Below are 15,248 nucleotides of genomic sequence, written 5' to 3' on the forward strand. Positions count from 1 at the left end.
ATGAATAAAATATATTTGAGATTTACATTATCATTCTGTACTTTCTCAATTCTGTGAGTAATTTCAATAAATATTTATGTGATTTCAAAGTTGTTGGTGACGCCCTTTAGCGTATTTAGATTAAGTCTAGTTTTAAATTGGTTTTAAGTCTAGCGGTAGTTGTAGTGGCGAGGCCGGCAGCTGCTGCGCCCTAGCGGATAAGTTAGTATTTAGATTATTCTATCGCATAATCGTTAGTTGAAGTTGTCGGCTCGGATCGGACGGTGAAAAAACAGGATCGTTGCTGTTTTTTTTTCGATTGTTGCCGTTGAAATTCAATTTTACACGTTCGTCGTTGTGTTAAAATTATTATCGATATATTAACTGTCCCAAGTTGGGAAAAAGTACAGTTTTCCTTGTTATTTGTGAATATATAAATTGAAATATTCAACTAGTGCGATCGGACTTTGAATTGTACAGCAGTGTAAAGTAATAGTCAATATAGTAAAGTTATCTTCCAAGCAATTTTCGGACTGATCAGTAATTAAATTGATGCGAGAATTAACATACATCGGGTAGGGGTAGCAGATGTACAAGAGAGGCCAACACCTTTTCCCGACTACGTCTTGTCCTGCCACAAACCTAATTCCAATTCCTGGAGTAAGTTGGTATTTAGTATTTGAAGAAAACTACTTGCTGGTGAGTAACCAAATAAGTCACTTCTGGTATAAATTTAATGCTGAAAATATTACTTACTACATTCAATCTATTAATTATTGCTCTCTTTATTCTAGCATATTATCATTCAATATTTTGCTCTTTATATTTATCGACAGTCCTCTGCTCTCGCTTGTAATTTGGGCTAACCAGTTGTAAAGTCCTTCTATAATCACTCTGTATTTTCTATATGAATAAAATATATTTGAGATGTACATTATCATTATTGACATAATAAACAATTTATATGATATTGGATTTATTTGGATGACTTGAATCAAATCTATATAATATAGAGAGCGTTGAAAAAGAGACTCGGCAACCTTGTTGTCCTATCATTTGCACGGACTTTATAACGTGAATCTCATCATATTACTGTGACTATTGTTTTCTACACACATATCAACGGAAACAGACATGAAAACATAATGATGTTGAGCAATCTCAAACCTTCATATTTATTGGTTTATTATATTTAATAAGTGTTCTAGAAACAGAGCATTGGACCCAGTTTCACCAAGCTCGGTCAAGAGATTTGAGCATGCTCAAATCAGCTACGGTTTACGAAGAGTGCACTGGAACAAACCGGGTGTCCCACGAAGAGGCTTACACGTTTAATTTTATATTACGTGCCCATTAATGCACCGATTTTTTTTAAATTTTACACAGTTTACAAAGTAGGTTCTAGAAATATTCTGGGAAAATTTCAACTCCCTAACCTTTGTAAAACCAAAATAGTGGCATATTGGAAAACATTAAAAAGGTGTTTTTGGTTTTATAGAATATTTTTATTGTTGCACTTTAGGGCAATATAAATTTTTAATGAAACAACTAGAACAAGGCCTAATAAAAAACCTTAAAAGTCCAAAATTATTGAAATTGAAACCCATCCACAGCAACACACTGATAACAGCGCTTAAGAAATGATTCGTAAGCTCTTACAAAGAAACTTCGCGGTATCCGGAGAAGTTCCTCTTCTATTGATCGTTTTAGTTCCACATCATTATTGAATTTATGGGTATAAACTTTCTCCTTCAAGTAACCCCATAAAAAGAAGTCACAAACATTTAAATCTGGTGGCCACCCCGGCCAATCTAAAAATTCACTTCCACGACTAATCCAACGGCCATGAAGTTTGTCATTTAGTAATATTGCTTAACATGATTTGCGAAATGAGGTGGAGCACTATCTTGTTGGAAGATTGCTTGATCCATTTCTGGTACCATCAAATGAGGCAATACTACTGCAACGTAGTAAACAAATAAGATAATAATTCATAAAAGTATTAAGCGAATTGGTAAAATTTCCAATATGCCGCCATTTAGTTTTCCTATTTTTTTTTATCCCTTCTTAATGCATGGGGATTATAGATTCATCATTGAAAATTATTTCAATGTAGTTTAGATCTCTAATAAAAATTGAGATCTCTCTTTATAATTATAGATATAACGCATATTGTTATGATAACTCGAGCTTACGCACAGGCCTTTGTTGCCTATGTAAGCTCTTTCCTATCTGATACAAGAATTTTATACAAAATAAAATTGTGATAGCTCAAGAGTTTTATTGTTTAGTATAGTTCTATATTTGGTTGTTTGTTTTTAGTAAGTATATTATATCGTTTCTTGAATTGTATAAACTTTATTGCTCAAGATTCTATGTAACTGCTTCGAAAAGTATTCAGAAGGAAAAAATAAATTGAATTGAATTTCGTTTCTACGAAGGTTAGAGAGCTGAAATTTTCCCAGAATATTTTCAGAACCTACTTTGTAAACTGTGTAAAATTTAAAATAATTCGGTGCAAGACTGGGCACGTAATATAAAATTAAACATGTAAACCTCTACGTGGGTCAACCGGTATTTATGATTTCTATGCAATAGTTCAGTGCACTTGATAATCACACCCGGGTTGACATGTTCAAATGTATTGACCGAGCTTGATGAAACCAGGCATTTACGTTTGAAAATTATAAACAAATAATCAACCTAAATTCAAATATGACCTAAATTTTTACTTTTTTATTGAATAAATTGGAAAAAGAGCAGTTTTGGGCTAAAGCCAGTTGTTCTCTTCCCCAAGTGTTATGTACTTTATTGATTGATCGATTCTTCATCACAAAAAATTACAATGTACTCGATGTAATAAATGCATGAATGAAAGTGAACACAAATGTAATTACCGAGGCTTAGTCTCTGCAACAACCAATCCTTTCATGAGTCTCTTGAGTCGGTCTCGAGTTCTGGTGACATCTTCGGCGCCATCTGTCAGTCTTGGACTCGAAATGTAGAACTTTCTGCCATTTGTCGACGGTATCTTGCAAGCATTGAAATCGTCAACGAATAATATGCAGTCAGGGCACAAGACTGAAACAGAAAATACAATTTTTTTCACAAGAACGATGAAAACTGAAAGCAACTAAAGTTGGGTCCACATTATAATGGCAGATCAAAGGTATTGCTATCCTTGTCTTTCATCCAACAAAGCGGATAGCACTATCTCTTTCTCGCTTTGCTCTGTTGCCAGATCGTCTTTCAACAATGTAGAATTAATAATTAATCAACAATACATTTCGAATTAACAATATATTTCTTAATTTATTTTTGATTCAAAATTACATAATTAAGACAATTTTAAAAAAAAACCTAGGTTATATTCAAGTGAATCCCTCTTTGTTGAATTTAGTGTAATGACAATAAGGCAACTTTATTTCAAAAGACTTCTTAAACATATTGTGAAAAACAAAGATACATTTATCAGAATGATAAACTGTTTTATAACTTAAGACCTGACACATCTTTGAAATATATTATCCACGATTCAAAGTTGAGCTTTCTAAGAAGACAGATCATGTATATGAGCTCTAGATTTATAAATATTTTACCATTTGATTCTGAATTAAAAGTCCAAGATAGAATGATTGATACTTGGATTAAGGAGAGGTTCCTTTTTTCACTGGGAGCGGAATGGTGGTAGTGTCAATTTGATTTGTCTTTTTTTTCTCATTTAAAAAAATTTTTCTCATTTAATTTTGTTTTTCATTCGTTTTTAAGCTATCTATGTATTTACTCGTTTATTCTTTTTAGTTGATCTACTTTTTCAAGTTTTTGTTTTTCTTTTTATTTATTTATTTATTTAATACTCCCACCAGCGGGCAAGATGTTTTTTTCTCTTTTGCTGGTGGCGCCTAAAAAATTCTACTTTTATCTTAGGTTTTCATGATTAGTCAAGTTCTATTCTATGTTATTTCTTAGTTTAAGATATTGTGTTTTTGGAAGACTTGTCTATTTCAAATTTTTGTAATGTATGAATTTTTTGGCAAATAAATTTCAAATTTCAATTTCATCTTAATTATGTAAATTCATTATGAAATTATTAAAAATATAATTTATTGCTTAATAAAATATAATTGATTATTTTAAACGAGAATGAACAGTTAATATTACATCAATAAACCTGTATCAGCTACCGTCTATAGAAGGCATTGATAAGACAGAGGTTCGGCAACGTTTTTCTCCTATCTTTCTCTACTGTTATTATAAAGTGGACCTCACTATAGGACATCATCATACAGTCGTTGTGTTTATATAGTATGATTCACGTTATAAGGTGAGCATCTGATTAACTTCGGTTTGCAATACTTATCTTTCGTTAGGATAGTTCTTCTAACCTTTTCTAGCTCCACAACGTTGCCAAATAGTTTGTAGGCTATGAAGAAATATAATGAACTACCAGATTAGTTCATCTAGTGAAAATTTAAACTTTAAACGTTCACGTTTACAAAACAATTCATTACAACGTTCAATTTCAGCCGATGGTCCCACCGTCCACTGGAACCGTATTCAACCGATCCGTTCGGCCGTTGGATCGGACGAATCTGCCGGCCGTTAATTCGGCCGAATATGGTCGTCCATTGGAACCGTTTACGTCAGTATAGTTGCTAATTATTTAATTAACTACTATCATAGCCACCAAAATTTTTTATTTTTCATAAACAATGATTATATTGAGATTTTGAAAATTGAATAAACAAATATCCACTAAATTAGTTATTCATTACAATATCTTACCTTCAGATCCTATTTGTTTAGCAATCTTTGTCCACAGACTCCTTTGAACATCACGACGATATATTTTGTCTCGCATATCCCACAATAGAACATGCTCTTGAACCAAACTTACCAACTTTTCATTGTCCATAGTTACTTTATAAAACTTCAAAAAACAAAAACAAACAAGACTGAAACAATTTTAGGTTAGGAACACGTTGTTGTCTCAGCTCGACTAGTTAGTTCGGCCGGATAGAGCCGGTAAATCCCATTCAATTCGAATCGAAGAATTGATCGGCCGTGCACGGCCGTATGAATCTGTTGCGATGAACGAGATCTGTTCCTTTCTTGTTGGGGGATCGTTCGGTAGTTTTCGGCCGATGCTAGTTCGGACAAAAACGGTTCTAGTAGACGGCCCACCTTAATGTTCTTACAAACCAGAATTCACCCACAGTATCCATGCTTGTCGTAAGAGGCGACTAAAATGGACCTCAAGGCAACTCCAGAAGTTGCTTTGCCTTCAAACCCACGGGATCTGTCCCATCAGGCAGTTTCGGAGGGGCAAAAACAAAAACCCAAGAGACCAGAGATGGGTGAAACTCCAGGCACAAATGTAGGTCAAGAGGCTAAGTCTAGGGTGGCCAGGTGCCCTAGAGCCAGTTTGGCGACCCCTCCTTCAGCGGAAGGACCTACAAAGAAGCCAGGAGTGGAACTCACGTAGGTCACGAGTTTGTGGGTGGAGAGACCAAACTCACCACTGCTCAGAGAAGGGCGACCATTGAGGAAAAACTTCTTGGGAGAGGTGAGGCTTTTGACCCTGCAGAGTTTCGGAGGGGCAAAAAGAAAAACCCAAGAGACCAGAGATGGGTGAAACTCCAGGCACAAATGTGGGTCAAGAGGCTGAGTCGAGGGTGGCTGGGCGCCGGGCGCCCTAGAGGCAGTTTGGCGTCCCCTCTCTCAGCGGAAGGACCTACAAAAAAGGTCAGGAGTGGAAGTGGAACTCAAGTAGGTCACGAGTTTGAGGGTGGAGAGGCCAAAACTCACCACTCCTCAAAGAAGAACGGCCATTTAGGCAAAACTTCTTGGGAGAGGTGAGGCTTCTGACCCTGCGAAGTTTCGGAGGGGCAAAAAGAAAAACCCAAGAGACCAGAGATGGGTGAAACTCCAGGCACAAATGTGGGTCAAGGGTGGCCGGGCGCCCTAGAGGCAGCTTGACCACCCCTTCCTCAGCGGTAGGACCTTCAAAGAAGGCCAGGAGTGGAACTCACGTAGGTCACGAGGACTAATCAGTCTGAAGAGACTGCCAAGCATATCACACTGGATTGCAACAAGCAACCGGGTGATGAATGGGATGTTAGTATAGGGAAAAACTCCTGGTTCTTGTAAAGAACACAGGTATTGGTTTGCCTAACTAACATACTACTTGTGAACATAATAAGCTTCGGTTGACGTGTGGGGTTCTTTGAACCTTTGGATCCTTGAATCCGTCCCTTCAAAATAATAAACTATAAACAATAATTTTCTTACAGCCGTCCTTCTATGACACTTCATTGCAACTGCCCTAGCTCTACTCATATGTTGTGAATTCAAGGGCCAACTTTCCATGCCATACAAAACTATAGGCTCTATGATTTGAAGTATCTAATTGTAATTTTACAGCAAATATGAATACATTGAATTGAATCTTTTATGCCAACTCATCTTAAAATATACAAGGAATATACAAATATATACAAGGAATCTTATGTTGGCAGTGCCGAGTATTACATTGATAATTATTGTTGTGTAAGTTACAATCAATGTCTATTTGTAGGTAATTGTATATTGCATACTCTAATGATTCTATTGTACAAGTATTTGTAAGTGATTTTTGGCAATAAAATTCAATTCAATTCAGTTCACTCATCTTTATGCATAGTTTATGTGGTAATATTTTATGTAAACTTACATGCCAACCGGGTTCCATCGAAGGGATTAAAGCTGAAGCTGATGAGTGTATCTGTGAAGCCCTTCTTCCAGAGCTTGGTCTGCTTGAGGACATCCCAGATGACGAGGTGGTAGGGCGCGTGCAGTGTTGCCAACAGCAGACAACTCTCGTCGGCAGAAGGCACCCATTCCATGCCTGTAAATCGACCACATTGCAACTTGGATAACCATTCCAACGTGAAAACGAAAATTCACCTATATTTCATGTTCTGTGCTCAAAATAATAGCTAGTAGACTTTTGCGAACAGTTGACCCCGCGCAAGTACATTTAAACGCCGCCTTCTCTAATGAAATAAAAATCGACCACATTTCAACATGCATAACCATCCCAACGTGGAAACGAATATTCACCTATATTTCCTGTCCTGTTCACAAAATAATAGCTAGTAGACCTCTGCGTACAGTAGACCTCGCGTAGTTACATCAAACAACAGCCTTCTCTAATAAAATATAAATCGACCACATTTCAACTTGGATAACCATTCCAACGTGAAAACGAAAATTCACCTATATTAACTGTCCTGTTCACAAAATAATAGCTAGTAGACTTCTGCGTACAGTTGACCTCGCGCAGGTACATTAAACAACAGCCTTCTCTGATAAAATATAAATCGACCACATTTCAACTTGGATAGCCATTCAAACGTGAAAACGAAAATTGACCTATATTTCCTGTCCTGTTCACAAAATAATAGCTAGTATACTTCTGCGAACAGTAGACTTCGCGCAAGTACATTAAACAACAGCCTTCTCTAATAAAATATAAATCGACCACATTGCAACTTGGATAACCATTCCAACGTGAAAACGAAAATTCACCTATATTAACTGTCCTGTTCACAAAATAATAGCTAGTAGACCTCTGCGAACAGTAGACCTAGCGCAGGTACATTAAACAGCAACCTTCTCTAATGAAATATAAATCGACCACATTTCAACATGGATAACCATTCCAACGTGAAAACGAAAATTCACCTATGTTTCCTGTCCTGTTCACAAAATAATAGCTAGTAGATCTTTGTGTACAGTAGACCTCGCGCAGTTTACATTAAACAACAGCCTTCTCTAATGAAATATAAATCGACCACATTTCAACTTGGATAACCATTCCAACGTGAAAACGAAAATTCACCTATATTTCTTGTCCTGTTCACAAAATAATAGCTAGTAGACCTCTGCGAACAGTTGACCTTGCGCAGTTACATTAAACAACAGCCTTCTCTGATAAAATCCTAATCCCTAGAGAGAATGGCAACGTTGCTAAGTAGACTGTCAACTGGATAGCCTGACTTGAAGCAACGAAAAGTCTAGATAAATAGTTGACTGAGCGAAGTGAGGTCCGAGATCCAAGTCGACGGTTTGGCATTTCTCTTAATGTTTAAATGTTTATATCTTCATATGTTGCGCATTTACGGCGAAACGCGATAATAGATTTTCATGAAATTTGACAGGTATGTTCCTTTCTAAATTGCGCGTCGACGTATGTACAAGGTTTTAGGAAATTTCACATTTCAAGGATAATATAAAAGGAAAAAGGAGCCTCCTTCATACGCCAATATTAGAGTAAAAATCAGACTATAGAATAATTATTCATCATAAATATGCTGTCGAGTTGATTATAAATTGCATGCCATGACGCATGCAATTCATTATCTCAATGTAACCACTATCTCCGTAAACAAAGCCGTAGTGCATTCGTGTGACGTCAGCACAGGTAGGACTGCTAGACCAATAAAAACACTAGCTGATATAGATCAGCTGAAATCAACTAATTTTTATTTTTACTACGGCTTTGTTTACGGAGGTGCTGATGTAACTTGGTAAAAAATCAGCTACTGTGTAGACTGTAAATTGCATGCCTCATTAAATAATGCATTTTTTATGCACTATTAAGTGAACTATTGATTGAGTGCAATAACGCATGCAATTAATAACTAAAATAACATAGTATTGTCTATTGAACTTTCTCTGCTTTGAACTCGGGCTGTCCAGTTGCCAGTATGTCAGGAATAGAAGTAAAAATGAAGGAGATTAGCTTTTGATGTTAGCATTTTTGATACACAAGCCCCAACAGCCATTAGCGGTTTTCACACCGATATCTCGCCGACACGACATACAGACAGGATTTACTCTGATGGACAGTATAAGAGGAGGCTGCGGTTTATAACTACACAAGGTCTACTGTTCACAGAACTACTAGTTATCAAGTTGCATTGATTTATTAATCACATGCATCATTGCATGCACTCATAATCCACTCAACAGCTGATTAATATAATCAATTCTATAGTCTGATTTTTTCCAATTTCAGTAGTAGATAATGTATTTAAAGTAATAATGGGGAATATAGGAAAAGTTCCTTTTCCTTCATACTACCAATACTACCAACCTTACACATTTTGAAAAATTGAAAATTGAAAATGTTTTATTGGCAGAAATATAAAATTACAACATCTTAGAAATACACAATAAAAGTAATACAAATTTTACAACATGAGAAGATACTATTACAAAATAAAATGCAATGCCAATTGAGTATTTGCATCTCGAGGTACTAAACCTGTTTGAGATGGTGATATAAAATTGATTACAAAACTATAGCGCTAAAATGTAGTTACATAGTTTCATATTTGAGAAGGACATTCCTGCCAAATCTCATAAAATCTATTCACGCGTTCGGCCGAAGATGTGCTGAGTAAATTTCCGAGTAATCATATCATAGTTTAACCTACATTTTGATTCGGACTGTAGTAAAAATTTAAGAGACAGTTTTGGGCATAAGCCTGTTCTACCTACTCACATGAGTGTAATTGTACATGACTGAATAAAAAATACATGAATAAATAAGAAAATTTAAATCATTCTGGATCTACTTCTGCTGGATCTGACTTTTGTCTTGGTAGATTCATATTTTAGAGTATAGGAGTACATTCACATTTTGTTCAATTTTTCTTCATTTTTGAATAGATATTAGCCCTACTATTCAGAGCTGAAACAAATAATTGTAAGTACTGACCCAAAATTCCCTTTGTACCATCTTGAAAAACGGCTATACATTCTCCAGAGCCAATATTCCAATGGATGATTTGTCCAGCTGTATCCGACGATACTAGAGTCACCAGGTTGCAGTTCTCAATTTTCGGAGCCCATAGAACCTTCAAACATTGCAACGTAGGTAGATAAAACATTGAATAGTATAGCCTACAGATATGGAAATTTCAACTAATTCAGTTTATCAGGGAAATGTCTTAGAACTACGTGCGATGCATACCGATGAAATAAGAGCTCAACTCACACTTACGCGACTGAAGTCGAGAAGAGACTCGACTCTAGTCGAGAGCAGGTGTTTTCAAATGAATAAATAAATAGATTTTATTGTCGTAGACCAATATAGGTAATTGACAAAGGTAATACAATTACAAAATAATAAAGTCAAAGCAATAGTTTAAAGTCACAAAGTAGAATTACATCAAGTAGAATCGAAAAACTCTGTCAAACAATAGAAAGGTCTCAAAACCAGCCACTGAAAAAGTAGTTTTTTAAAAATAACAATATTTTCACAACATTTGATATCCAATGGCAACTTATTGTACATTCTCAAGCATATGCTGTCATAGTATTTCATGCTTATGATGACAGTCACGGAGACTATAATCGACTGGTCTGAGTGTCACCATTTGAAAACACATGCTATCGACTAGAGTCGAGTCTCTTTTCAACCTGAGCCTTAATTCAACCTATGCTTTTGAGCCTAGGGCACAAAATGCAATTGGCTCAACTCACACTAACGCGACTCAATTTGAGAAGAGACTGCGAATCTAGTCTCTTCTCGACGAAACATGTGTTTTCAAATGGTGCCACTCAGACCAGTCGACTCTAGTCTCCGCGACCTCGCGACAGTGAGACTGAGTCAAGCGTCGACTCGACATATTGGTCGAGCTTCGACTTGAGTTGCGTATTACTATGCATTTTTTAATCAAAGAGAGGTTATGTTTGATGAAAGTGATGTTTTATCAATTTAGATAAGACAATAATAAGAATTAGATACGACAATATATTCATGATAATTATTATAAAATTTGTTACATGCTAAGTAGTGACAAATTAGATCTTATATTTTTAATAAAGTAAGGTTAGAAAATGGAGTAGCATGGAACTGAAGTAGTGACAATGAGCAAGAAAGTCGTAAGGTCGAGAGACTGAAGTATCCTCTACTGGAGTCGTACGATTTGACTCGAGGAAGTGTGAGTTGAGCCTTGGACTCAAATATCAGGTCTAGCAGTAAATTATCCATTTTTAAATTTCAATGGTTTATATGATACAAAACAATAATTGTCACGCAAGCCGGGGAGCTTTAAAATGTATGATTGCAAGTATATTATAATATGTGTTTACAGGAATTTGACTGGTCAACTAGAGCAAAGGCTCCTTAGGGTATGATCACATTTGATGCATGTAACAAATCAAATCAAATGTTTTTACTGTCGTATGTCATGTATGTGCAAGTGCACATAAGATCATGCATGACCAAGCTTGCAGATGAGAAACAAAATGTGGAAAGAGCAATAGGAACACTCACATTGAACGCGTGCACTTGCTGGTTGCGTTCAGTGTGAGCAGCTACATGCAAGTCACAACGTGCTTGTATGACTCTTTCCAGATTTTGTTTCTCATTTGCACGCTTTGTCTTGCATGATATCACGTGCACTTGCACAAACGAGCATACAATGATATCCTTATTCATGTATATGAAGTACATAGTAACTACAAATTCGATAAAACATGTCCCTGATCAGATTTCATGGGAATCAATTTTCTTTCAAATCATTCAATTTTACAGTGAACATGATTGAGGTTCCTTCCTATGATTTCTATTCTAAATCCCTTTAATAATACATAGCAATTGTCTCATTTTGTTCCAAAGCGCTGATAAGTTATAGCATAGAGAAAAGATGGCATAAGAAGATATCGCATGGTTTTGGGCGTTTATGTTCCAATATTCAATGTTAACTCAAGCCGATAGCCATTCTTTTCATGAATGATTGCACGGCAAACGAAGAAGCAGTAATTTTCGCAGACGACACTACAATAACAGCAAGTGGTTCAACAAGTATGAGGCAAATGCAAGATCTGCAGAACTACTACGTGACGCAAAAAGTGGTTCTCAGCAAACAAACTCAAGCTGAATGAGGACAAAACCTCATTTGCTCACTGAGACAACAGGAGGCTGAACCAGTAAAGTTGCTTGGCTTCTGGCTGGATGGCAGGCTGAGATGGAATCACCATGTGTCGGAAGTGTGCCGAAAGCTATCCAGGGTAATATACCTGCTAATAAAGCTCAGACAGGGAGAGTTTGGAGATGGCATATCACTCACTCTTTCACAGCCATCTCATGTAAGGACATGTGCCAGCAGCAAAGGATGTGCTGCTCCTCCAAAAAAGAGCACTCCGTACAATCACTTTCTCTGCAAATAAGGACACTGTAAACCTATCTTCAGGGGTATGGGGATCCTCACCATCTACAGCCAGTACATGCTCTGCTCACTCACACATCTGATGGACAACCAGGAAGCCTTGACGAGAAGAGGTGAAAGCCACAATACTGCTGATTTCGCCGAGGCATCCCACACAAGATAGTGCAGCACCTACAACAGCTATCCAGCAGCAGCCATTCGGATGTTCAAAAGGCTGCCCAGTAAAGTGAGAAATTTACTACGTGATAAATTGCTAAGCACAGTGAAGCAGAAGCTGAACGACAGGCCACTCTACTCATTTGCTGAGCTTGAGGATGAGACCCTTTTTTGAAGCAGTTCTACTTCAACAACTAGCCAAAATGGCTAACAACCAAAATTGCTTGTGACAATGTCTATCTGGAATCTCCAGTCTTCGACAACGACAACAAGTATCAAGTAAGTAAGTATCAAGTATAGCCCTAGTAGTTCTCTTTGCATGAGCTATGTGACGCTGGTAGTCTCTCATAATAAGCCGTTCTTATACTCTTACCCTTCCAACACAGTAATAATCGACAGTGGTCGACAGTAATCGGCTTGAGTTGACAAAAAATCTGCTTGAAATTTATAAAATTAATGACCAATACAATGGGATATCATCTTATGCTATCTCATAAAACATTATTTACCTTATTGACGATTGCTCTATCTCATGATATGGAGTACAATAATTTTTCTTACCTTATTGACAATTGCCCTATGCTTTGTGAGACACTGGATGGGTTGAACATTATTTGTGTCCGTGGTTACGACTGAGAAGTTGGATCCAAATGCAAGTAGACCATGGTATCCCCTGAAAAAATGACACAATTTAGATCAATCAATCTTTATTGTTGTTATCGAACATTACAAATGTTATAAACAAACGTCATGTGGAGATAACATATAATGTACTGTAATACATAGCATCTATATATATATAAAAGCGAAATGGCACTCATTCACTGACTGACTGACTGACTCACTCGCAGAACTAAAAATCTACCGGACCAAAAACGTTCAAATTTGGTAGGTATGTTCAGTTGGCCCTTTAGAGGCGCACTAAGAACGGACTTGGAAAAATTTCAAAAGATACGCCCAAAATCTGCGTTTTCTCAGCTTTATCGAGAACAAATGAACAGAAAATGTTCAAATTTAGTACAGAAGCTCAGCTAGGGTGTAATAATGTTGTGTTTAGAAGGAATTTCCAATAACGTCAAAGATACGCCCAGAATTAGCGTTTTTTGCTTTTTCACAGATTTATCGAGAACAAATGAACAGAAATTGTTCTAATTTAGTACAGAAGCTCAGCTAGGGTGTAATAAATGTTGTGTTAGTAGGAATTTGCAATAACGTCAAAGATACCCCCAAAATCTGCGTTTTTTGAGCGAAGCGAGCCCGCTGATCTCATTTTTGGACGATCCAGTCGGGGGTCCAGGGGGAAGAGCTCAATTCAATTATTTTATAAAAATTTATTTATAAAAATAATTTTCGATTATTTTATAAAAATTTATTTATAAAAATAATTTTCAAGGTCCCCTCCTAGGGAGTACAACACCTTGTCGTTGGTGGAGGGGCTTGCGTACTCCTGTGACCCAGAGAGCTATGCCGGCGGTAGTGTAACTACCAGCAGGGCCACCCAAGCCGGACAGGTCGAAGGGTAGGAGGCAGACAAAGAAGTACTCCAAAGAAGGCGTCGTTGGGCTAATCCCCCACACGCTGGATAACCTCGGATTCAGAGAAATCAAATCAGCCTCGGAACAGGACCGACTCAAGGACAAATAAAAGGAACAAGACTAAAATCAGATTCGGAACATGGAACGTGACTACTTTGAATGGAAAGGAGGTGGAATTGGTGGAGGAGATGAGAAAATACAGGGTGCAACTGATGGGACTGAGTGAGACGAAAAGGAAGGGCCAAGGTCAAGTGCAATTGGACGGAGGTTATTGTTTGAGATATTCAGGAGTGGATAAGACAAGACGAGCAGGAGAGGGAGTTGGAGTGGTGGTGTCAGGTGAGCTGGAAGGAAAAGTGACTGGATGGAAGGCGGTAAGCTCAAGGATTATGTATGTGGACTTGGAGATGGAAGAGACTGTTACAGTAATTCAAGTCTATGCCCCAACAGAAGATTACGACATTGCAGATAAAGAAGCATTCTATGAAGAATTACAGAAGGAAATGGATAAGGCACGAGACAGAAGTAGGCATGTTATCATAATGGGAGACTGGAATGGAAGAATAGGGAGTGAGGTGAACAGAGGACAAGGCTGTATGGGAAGGTTTGCTGGGGATAGAATCTTGAATGATAATGGAGAAAGGATCATAGACTTTTGCCTGGAAAACAACCTTATAATTGGAAACACTTTTTACAACCACAAAAAGATACACCAAGTTACATATTCAGCTTTGGGTAGACAGGCAGAGAGTGTAATTGACTACATGGTGTACACAAGAAACACAAACTATGCTGTATGCGATGTGAAGGTCATAAGGGGGGCAGAGCTGGCAACTGACCATAAATTGCTTGTGAGTAGACTCATATAGATACTTCAGACCGGTTTTTTTGCGCAATCCCCGAGAAATAAGGAAAAATTTTTGCGCAAATCCCCCTCCCCCTCCCCCCTCCCCCTCTGCGCCCCCCTCTCCTCCCCCTCACCCTCTCCCTCTCCTTCTCCCTCTCCCTCTCCTTCTCCCTCTCCTTCTCCCACTCCCTCTCCTTCTCCTTCTCCCTCTCCATCACCCCTCTCCCAGTGAGGACGAGGGGGAGGGAAAAAGGGAAAAAATAGTTTCCCTTTTTGGAGGAAAAATTCCCTACTGTCAAATTAAAGTGAATCCATATTTCTACTGTCAAATTAAAGTGAATCCATATTTCTACTGTAAAATTAATACAATTGGTTTGCTTTCCACCCGACAGTTAAGAAAAATTTCACAAATTTATATTGAAATTTTCTATGTGCTGTACAAACCGCAGGCGTTGCTTTTTAAGTGTGCTCTCCGAGAATATCTATTAGTAAATTTAGTACGAACAA

At 37.4% G+C, this 15,248-nt stretch overlaps 2 protein-coding genes across 2 annotated transcripts; one reads left to right on the plus strand and one right to left on the minus strand.

Annotated features, from left to right (window-relative positions):
• Positions 1-2,876: 2,876 nt before the first annotated feature.
• LOC120348959 (WD repeat-containing protein 11-like) lies at positions 2,877-13,111 on the minus strand (the record flags this gene model as incomplete). Its single annotated transcript, XM_039445362.1, has 5 exons — positions 13,107-13,111; positions 12,921-13,032; positions 9,746-9,884; positions 6,692-6,865; positions 2,877-3,060 (listed from the first exon to the last, which is right to left on the minus strand). Coding segments are annotated over exons 1-5 (614 nt in total), but the record flags the coding sequence as incomplete, so codon positions are not given.
• A 971-nt stretch (positions 13,112-14,082) lies between these two features.
• LOC120356423 (craniofacial development protein 2-like) lies at positions 14,083-14,745 on the plus strand (the record flags this gene model as incomplete). The annotated part of the gene is made up of 1 exon (XM_039445363.1): positions 14,083-14,745. A coding segment is annotated over exon 1 (663 nt), but the record flags the coding sequence as incomplete, so codon positions are not given.
• Positions 14,746-15,248: the final 503 nt, after the last annotated feature.

This window comes from Nilaparvata lugens, unplaced genomic scaffold, assembly GCF_014356525.2.
Source record: "Nilaparvata lugens isolate BPH unplaced genomic scaffold, ASM1435652v1 scaffold6736, whole genome shotgun sequence".
Classification (NCBI taxonomy): domain Eukaryota; kingdom Metazoa; phylum Arthropoda; class Insecta; order Hemiptera; family Delphacidae; genus Nilaparvata; species Nilaparvata lugens.